Genomic DNA, 9468 nt, shown 5'->3' with positions numbered 1-9468 from the left:
CTTTACATAAATTACAAAAAGAAAAACATTGTGCCCTGCTGTCAAATAGGGGCTCAGCATTAATCGGGGCATGCCCTCGAAGCAGATTTTCAGCGGGTCCCTTGACGTTGTGGCGCCCTACCGCCGAAGGAGAAACACTGCGTAACAGTAGGCGCACACCGTTGATTTTTAGTTGGCCGATAGTTGTGCCCTATTTTAAATTGTATGAAGAATCGGCCAAATCGAATCGGCGTAGTGTGCGCACTCCCATACATGCCCATACTGATCAACTGCCCGACTAAACTATCGGCCGACGAAAAATCAACGGTGTGCGCCTACTCTTAAGTGCCTGTCCGTCGGCGGGAACACGCAATAAGGGGGCAGCAAAATCAGATAAAAAAAAAGAAGGTTTTAACTAAACAAAGGCAAAAGATTTGCACAGTCTAGAAAAGTGATCGTAGGTAGTCGCACTTACCGAATCGATGCTGTCATCAGGCCATCCGAAGCATTCCAAAGTATCTTGATCGATCAATTGTGACAGCAACTTTTTCAAATTGTTCTCAAGCTGCTCTTCGGACATAAGCGGGAAAGGCTCCGACTGTAAGAAAATAATTAGTAGGTATTAATAATATTTTTGTATCAGTCTTTGTAAAGCAGGAGTTCCCAAACTTATTTTATCTACTGCCCACTTTGAGAATAAATTCTTTTTTAGCGCCCCCATTTTTTCACCTACTAAAAAACCACTATAATAGAATATTAAATTAAAAATCGCCCCTACACAAAGCTCCGATTTCTTTTCAGGGTCTCTTACCGCCTTTAGGCCTGCAGCGCCCACAAGGGGGCGGTACTACTTTGGGAAAGGCTGCTGTAAAGTATCCACTCAAAAAATTGTCTGTAAGTACAAAAATACCTGTTTGTATCATCATTATAAAGAGCTGTGGTTTCCTGAATAAAGAAAAATAAAAATAAAATAAAATAAACAAGGTTATCTTATAAAATAAAATATTCTAAATGGAACATTAATTAAATCTATATATATAAAAGAAAGTCGTGTTAGTTACTCCACTTATAACTCAAGAACGGCTGAACCGATTTAGCTGAAAATTGTCAGGGAGGTAGTTTAGAGCCAGGAGAAGGACATAGGATACTTTTTATCCCGTTCGAAATAAAAAAAAGTCTGCTTATTTATTTCCATTAAGGCGGAACAAAGTTCGCCGGGTCAGCTAGTTTACATTAAATATCCTGATACACCGACCACGGCTGCCGTCTGAAAATCAGCGTCATGTGGTATGCACTTGACACATGCTGAGACGGGGACCTTTTTGCTGCTGCAACGCCGCCTAAGTAACTGTCCCGATTAATTTTAATTTTAATTATCATTCTTTTGACTGGTTCTGTAATGTTGACCGTTTGTTTTATGTATGTACTAGCGGCCGCCCGCGACTTCGTACGCGTGGATCCCGTTTTACCCCCTTCATCTATCTTTCACACGGTTAAGATTTTTTCATACAAATGTTTTTTCCCGCTAACTCCCGTTCCCGTGGGAATTTTGCAATATCCTGTTGTAACTAAGCTTTAAGTTTACTAAGGTACTTGCATGCCAAATTTTAAGCGTCTAACTTAAGCAGTTTAGATTTTTCATACAAACATATTTTCCCGCTAATTCCCGGTCCCGTGGGAATTCCTAAGTATCCTATAACCTGCCCAGGAGTATGAAGAATAATTGTACCAAGTTTCGTTAAAATCCGTCGAGTAGTTTTTGTTTCTATAAGGAACATACAGACAGACAGACAGACAGACAGACAAAAATTTTACTGATTGCATTTTTGGCATCAGTATCGATCACTAATCACCCCCTGATAGTTATTTTGAAAATATATTTCATGTACAGAATTGACCTCTCTACAAATTTATTATAAGTATAAGATTTTTTCATACAAATGTTTTTTCCCGCTAACTCCCGTTCCCGTGGGAATTTTGCAATATCCTGTTGTAACTAAGCTTTAAGTTTACTAAGGTACTTGCATGCCAAATTTTAAGCGTCTAACTTAAGCAGTTTAGATTTTTCATACAAACATATTTTCCCGCTAATTCCCGGTCCCGTGGGAATTCCTAAGTATCCTATAACCTGCCCAGGAGTATGAAGAATAATTGTACCAAGTTTCGTTAAAATCCGTCGAGTAGTTTTTGTTTCTATAAGGAACATACAGACAGACAGACAGACAGACAGACAAAAATTTTACTGATTGCATTTTTGGCATCAGTATCGATCACTAATCACCCCCTGATAGTTATTTTGAAAATATATTTCATGTACAGAATTGACCTCTCTACAAATTTATTATAAGTATAGATGTGTATTCATGTGGCAGCAAAATAAACGTTATTCTATTCTATTCTAACATAGTGCACTTACTTTGACAGGTACCTCGCCAGCAGGCGCGGCGAGCGCGGGGTCCTCCTGCATGCCGCCGTACAGCACGTCGGAGCCGCCGTAGCCGTCCAGGATGCGCTCCGACTCCGCGTCCAGCAGGTTCAGGATCGACTCCAGCTCAGACTTCTTCACTCGGTCTATTGCCAAGTTCGTTCCCTGAGTGGTGGAAAAAAATACATGAATAATCGTCCGTGCTGCTTGTACAAAACAGGCGCCTCATGCCGGTTTTCACCATCAATCCCTAATTTTTAAATGACCCCTATAGTAACACATTATCAGGCATTTTGTTTGCATAGGAGTCACTTAAAAATTAGGAATTGATGGTGAAAACGGGCATTAGTCCAGCAATTCACGTCGATCGAGGCGCCACCACAACATTGGCGCCTGTCCAGGCTCAGCCACAGCATTCACGTCGATCGAGGCGCCGCCACAGTATTGAAGCCAGTGGGGGTGCCGGCGCAGCACTCACTCCGGTCGAAGTGCCGTTGCGGCACTACACACACATAATATAGGTAACGGTGACGCAGTACACGCGGCGGCTTGTGCACACTCACCATGACCTGGCGCACGTGCGCGAGGTGCGTGCTGAACAGGTCGGGGTGGTGCTGGCGCACGTGGCGCACCAGCTGCTCGCCGCGGATGTAGGCGCGCGCGGTGACGCAGTACACGCGGCGGCTTGTGCACACTCACCATGACCTGGCGCACGTGCGCGAGGTGCGTGCTGAACAGGTCGGGGTGGTGCTGGCGCACGTGGCGCACCAGCTGCTCGCCGCGGATGTAGGCGCGCGCGGTGACGCAGTACATGCAGCGGCGCGGCTTGTCCAGGCGGTGCGTGGACAGGTGGCGCCGCATGTTCACGTCCGAGAAGTACTCTTTGCCGCACACTTCGCATGGGAACTCTGCGCAGTGGAACATTGAATTATTTTCTGTACCACTCGTAAACACGTAATTTAACCAAGGTAACCAATACACATACTCTTTTTGTTCAAATGGCCCTGCACATGGTTATGAAGGCTGATTTCATTGGAGAACTCCTTTCTTGAATTCGGGCATGTATCGAATGGGCAAACGAGGCGATCCAATCCCATATGTACGCGCTGATGAATAAGTAATCTGAAAAGATAAATAAATATCTTATGGGTTTAATTTTTTTATGATAGTAAAACACATATTGTGAGATTCCTTGGTTTTGACGGGTAAGACGCCAACCAAAGAGTATTTAATATACAGAATTACAAAAGCCAACATAAAAAAATAAAGCCGGAGAACATACCTGGCTTTGGAGTTGAACTTGCGGCCGCAGGTGTTGCAGTGGCTGGAGACGTGGCGCTCCAGGTGGCGCATGAGCTGCTGGCGTTGGATGTAGGACTGGCCGCAGATCTCGCACTTGTGCGGCTTGTCGGCCACGTGCGTCAGCGAGTGCCGCTTCAGCACCTCCGCCGTGAACGTGCTGTAGCCGCACTGAGGCACGTATAATACAATCAGTACGGGCCCTCAAGCTCAGCGAGTCCTTAGGGGCCGTTCAAGTATTCCGTAAGCAGATTTCTTACCATTTTTAACCCACCCGCCCCCCTTGTCATCAAAAGTAAGCAAAGCACTTACCCCCTCCCCCTATGCTTACGTAAACATTTTTAGTTATAAATGTTTTTTATATTTTCATTTTTAAAATAGGAAAATTCATGAAAATATTAGGTTTAACTGATACACATAGAGTAAGGGATAAAAAAATATAATCAGAAATAAAGAACATAACAAACATCATAAACACAAACGATAACTTTCAATGCTTACAATACGTTTAGTATCCAAACAAAACACGCGCGCGGGAGGCCGGCCCTCGCGTATAATAATATGCGGACTACGACTCTCAAATTTCAATGGGCAGTTTCGGCACGAGAGTTAATTATTATTAGACAAGTGAATAGCGCACGGTAATTTCCCTAATGTGCGGTAATTCCCCTAATCAGTTCTCAAAGCGGGTGCCTACGCATACCTAATACCTATGTTTATTTGCGGGAATCCCCGAAAAAACGTAAATAACTAACGATGACGTAATCATCATCTAGACCCCCCTACCCCCATGTCATCCAAAATAAGCAAAACAGAGACCCCCCCACCCCCCCTTGGTGCTTACGTAATACTTGAACGGCCCCTTACCAGAAAATCTCAAATGAACTGAACTTATGAAAATTTCTCCTATTTTCAAAATAAATAGAGAAATTAGAAAGATATGCCCAGGAAATTCCCCTAAATTGCCCCAGGGCCCTTGGTTATCTAGCTACACCATTGGTTTGGTAGTAGACACCTTAGTCAACTGAAATACTTTTTATTAGCCGTCAAAATGTAACTCCCTCCTCTATCATTCGTATGGCACTGAGGACTATGAGATCACCAGACACAAACACACTGGAATGACAGAATGAATTGTAGGTATATAAGCTTCACTTACCCTTCTACAATATATTTTCCATGTTGGCAAAGAAAAGAGAATAAGATTTAACCATTAACATTTGTAAGATACACTATGCAAAACTCAGTTTTTTGAGTTTTAATCATAAGAAAACTATACAAGATCGAGAATATTAAAATATTATTTACCGTAGTACAGATATATTTCTTTTCTCCATGGATTTCCAAATGTTTAGCCATTGAGGTTCGGGAAGATGTGAACTTCCCACAAATGTCACATTCAAACTTCAGCGGATCTGAAATTACCAAGTGTAAAATCATAGAACCAAATTATAAACAGAAAATTATTACTGGGAAATTAGCAAAAATAGTTTGTGATAAAGAATTAATGAGTTTATAATATTTACCATTATGAGTGTAAATCCAATGCTTGACGAGTTTAGAGAAATTCTTGGATCCATATTCACATAGTTTACATGCATATCCATTATTTAAAATATGTTGATAGCGAAGGTGCACTATCAGGTTATCTTTTCTAGAAAATGTAGAATTGCATATCTGTAAGGAGTACACAAACAAAATGAATTATACTTAAAACACAAGGTAAAAATAACCAAAATAAAAGCTTGTAATTAATCATAATCTAAAATTTTATTAATCTCACAGTAATGTAAAGGAAACATATAACATTGATCCCATGTTTACCTCACACGGATATGACGCTGCTGGAGAACCATTACAGCCGCTCTGGGACAAGTGCCTCAACACATGAGCGTGTCTCACAAACTTCTTGGAGCACCGGGGACACTCAAATTCTTTGCGATTGTGGGTATGCTCGATGTGTTTAGCTAACACTTTCTTGTCAGGACAAGTGACGCTGCACTGCGCACAAGACACACTGCCAGGTGTTGTGGAATGTTCATTTAAACAATGCTGCAAATACCTCTTTTTAAACTTGTATATTTTAGGGCATTTCTGACATTTTATAATGGCCTGTAAAATAAACAATAAAAAAATTAATATTCAAAGCAAAAGTGCAAAAAAATACAATGTTATAATTAATAAATAATATGAATAGTGATGTTGTATTGTGAAAAATTAGTTACTATTACAAAATGACAATTTAACTGATAAGATAGTATCAATTTACTGCACCTTACTGTAGGTTGTTAATTTTTTAAGAAATTTACAATCATTTTAGAACCAAAACAACTTGTTATTTTGACGGTGCCACTCGCTATTCCAATAAGGAACGGCAATGATTCCGACCTACATAAGTCAATGTGTATTCAACAGGAGTTACTTTACAGAAACAGTTTTAATTACTTACCTTTCTTTTGGGTCCTATTTTGTCCAGAAGTCTTTGCTGACATTGGCAATATCTACCAGGACCGCTATTACACACAGTGCATACTGGAATATCTTCATTACCAAGAGCAATTTCTTCCTTCACCTCAGATTTAATAGGTCTCATTTTTTTCGTTACTTTACGATTATAATTTCTTGTAACTTTGATATTCTTTTTCCGTTTAGGTGGCATTTTTAAGCAACAGTGTTATTTCTTATTTACGTTTACTTAATAAATGGTTGTACTAAAACTTATTTACTCTAAACTTTGATATTACTTTCGCTCAGGCGTTTGCGTTTTCTTCACAGAGCCACCATCACAAACGCCACGTTGACAAAATGTCATTGTCAAGTCAACTGCTGTCAATTTTTTTTTGTTTTTTTTTTGTTTCGTTCTTTCCATGATAGATAAAAATGGAGGCCACACTCCGAATACCTACTTGAAGCACAAACTATGTATCACTATCTCGCTCGCTGTCGTTTATGCTCAAAATGCCAACTTCTCAAAATGCCAACCGATCGCAAAATGACAACTTCGCAGAATGCCAACTTCTCGAAATGCCAACTTCGCGAAATGCCAACTTCTCAGAATGCCAACTTCTCGAAATGACAACTTATAATTATAATGAATGGAGGAGCAGTGAATGCTACAACAAACAATAAAAATAATTAAAAAGTCCATAATATTTACAATATCTTTATTTGTTACTATACAGGGTGTTAGGTAAATGGGTATATGAGCCGACACTAGCCCATGTTAACATGGGCATATAAATAATATGGTTATAAAATTTATTTTGTATGAAAATTTAAAAAAATAAAATTATGATATCAAATTTCTGACTTCACCATACCATTTATATGCCCATGTTAACATGAGCTAGTGTCGGCTCATATACCCATTTACCTAACACCCTGTATAATCAATCAAAACACTAGGGTCGTATCGCATCAATGTCTTATCTCAAATGTCGATTGAATGACATATTATTATGTATACCTCTATACATATAATTGTTACAATCATTGTCCAAATCAGATAAACAAAAACAAGTGGGTCTAGACAAAGTGCAAATTGTAATCGCAAACCAGTCGAAAAGTGGTCGCAAAGCCCCTTTTTTGTATGGAGTTTTGACGGATTCGATTTTCGATTCGATCAAAAAGTGCGTTTTGTCTAAGGGGGCAGGTACGGTCACAGTTAGAGATGGGTTTCCACCCGGGTAAAAACCCACATGAGGGTAAAAACCCAATAAAACCCCGTTTCATTCCACCCGTGGGTGTTTACACCGGGTGAAAACAAATAATTTTATAATTATTTCAATTGGTATCTTTTCTTAATTTTTATTGAATTTTTCTCATTTATAGCCTGACCAGGAACATAAAAACCCTCGCCATGTTGCGGAAAACTAATGGTACTAATTTCTTTTAATGGCAACAGTAACTGAAAACTTCATTGACATGTCACCTTGCATGTCAGTCTATTGCTGTCAAAGTGTAAACAAACTTTATTTTAAATGTGCGCAATTGGTTTTATGAATTAAATTGCTAAAATCTTTTTATAGTCGTGAAAGAAAAGTGGTTCACAATTTGTTAAAGTATTTGTCGAAGAGAAATACTAAGGGTTCGGACAATATTTTCATTGAATAATGTTCCCGACAAAGGTTGTCAAATTGACTGACATGTTTATCGTATAGTACAGTCCACTATGAAAATTAGCTGTGGTTTGTTTCAACTACCTATTTTAAAAATTATGTCACTTTCTAAGTGTTGAATTTTATGGGATTGGGAAAGAAGTACCGAGTTTGAAGCGTTCATGAGCAGACATTGCAGTTTAATATTCAAGTTCTGAATTTGATTATTGATGAATAATAAAATAAATCTACTAGCTCGATTGATGGTTTCATTTAATTTATTTAAATCAGGTTACCTATAATAATATTGTTTCGTTAATTTATGAAAATATCAAATTAGCCCGTAATCCTGAATCCTGATACATAAAGTTAGCCTATTAATTTAACACAGGTACGACTGTACTCAGTGTTGCACTATCAAATGCAATTGAAGCGCCTCTTTGCCAGGGTTTTTATGTTCCTGGTCAGGCTATAAGTTTATTGATTAATAAGTAATAAATCAAATTACCACTAATATGCATTTATATCGTGGCCAAATCGTAAAATTGATCACGTTATGATGATGTGACCAATTATTTTATAAAATGGTGTTATTTCAAGAATAGTTGAACCGATTTAGAAGAAATTTAGTAGGAACACAATAATTTGTGATCATGGCAAGGACATGGAGGGGGGGAGGGCGGGGGATGCCAAAGATGTCAAACTCTCTCTTTGATGACATTACGGTATAAAGTTACAAATAACAACACCAACTACAAAGTACTTCTGCTTAAAAACTTGAAATTGAACCGCCCTTCCGCCACTGTAACGCATTGTAACGTTTTTCAAGACCTCCTCTCCCCCCAGATTGCATTACGTAACACTAGAACGGCCCCTTAGCAACAAATACCACTTCTCACTTAAATAAAACGCTTTTTTTGTTTTCACCCACCAGAATGGGTGATAATGGGTAAAAACCGGGTTTTTACCCAAATCACCCTGTTTTAACCCAATCGGGTGAAATGGGTTTNTTTTGATTTTTTGACCCACTACCCATCTCTAGTCACAGTACACTTTGAATCATAAAAAAACTATATCGCCCTTGTAATGTGTTAATTTATCTAGTAAAATAATTGTTTTGCTGTTCCAGACCGTACCTGGTTTTTGTTTATCTGATTTTGACAATGATTGTAACAATTATATAGGTGTATGTCATTCAATCGACATTTGAGATGAGAGATTGATGCGATACGACCCTAGTGTATTGATTGATTGTATAGTAACAAATAAATATATTGAGATATTGTAAATATAAGGACTTTTTAATTATTTTTATTATTTGTGGTAGCATTCACTGCTCCTGCAAGTTGTCATTATGAGAAGTTGTCATTTCGAGAAGTTGGCATTTTGAGAAGTTGGCATTTCGCGAAGTTGGCATTTCGAGAAGTTGGCATTCTGCGAAGTTGGCATTTTGCGAGCGGTTGGCATTTTGAGAAGTTTGCATTCTGAGCATAAACGCTCGCTGTGGGCAGACTCTCTCTTTCTAAATAAACAAAAAATATAAATTTGCTCAAAGTCAATGAAACTTAATGTTATTTCTTGACATAGGTATCATTAAAATAATGATAAGTGTAAATACTGGTAAAACGTTTTAGGAAGAAATTACTGTAAAAAATGTGAAAAATGTTT

The 9468-nt window shown here is 38.7% G+C and overlaps 1 protein-coding gene across 2 annotated transcripts; it reads right to left on the bottom strand.

The window, feature by feature from the left end:
- Positions 1–379: 379 nt before the first annotated feature.
- On the bottom strand, positions 380–6513 carry LOC114364558 (zinc finger protein 629). 2 transcript variants are annotated; one of them, XM_028320748.1, is made up of 10 exons: positions 6153–6513; positions 5528–5815; positions 5230–5380; positions 5012–5118; positions 3687–3874; positions 3390–3526; positions 3173–3312; positions 2968–3036; positions 2396–2569; positions 380–577 (listed from the first exon to the last, which is right to left on the bottom strand). In XM_028320748.1, exons 1-10 carry the CDS (start codon positions 6360–6362, stop codon positions 395–397), a joined length of 1647 nt encoding a protein of 548 aa, XP_028176549.1. In that variant the 5' UTR covers positions 6363–6513; the 3' UTR covers positions 380–394. The 2 variants fall into 2 exon arrangements, with proteins under 2 accessions (XP_028176549.1, XP_028176550.1); XM_028320749.1 differs by lacking the exon at positions 2968–3036 and having other exon boundaries at positions 3104–3312.
- Positions 6514–9468: the final 2955 nt, after the last annotated feature.

The sequence above is a fragment of the Ostrinia furnacalis genome, unplaced genomic scaffold (assembly GCF_004193835.3).
Source record: "Ostrinia furnacalis isolate ACB-3 unplaced genomic scaffold, ASM419383v2 OfSCF7447, whole genome shotgun sequence".
Lineage (NCBI taxonomy): Eukaryota > Metazoa > Arthropoda > Insecta > Lepidoptera > Crambidae > Ostrinia > Ostrinia furnacalis.
This window is presented reverse-complemented; position numbering and strand designations above follow the sequence as displayed.

What these genes read in the sequence shown, in the direction of transcription:
- LOC114364558 (XM_028320749.1), bottom strand. Translation starts at nt 6,362, where the DNA reads ATGCCACCTAAACGGAAAAAGAATATCAAAGTTACAAGAAATTATAAT. An exon ending in TTGGATTTACACTCATAATG is followed by an intron (nt 5,119 to 5,229) that starts GTAAATATTATA and finishes TGGTAATTTCAG; the next exon opens with ATCCGCTGAAGTTTGAATGT. An exon ending in CTGGCGAGGTACCTGTCAAA is followed by an intron (nt 578 to 2,395) that starts GTAAGTGCACTA and finishes ATTTTCTTACAG; the next exon opens with TCGGAGCCTTTCCCGCTTAT.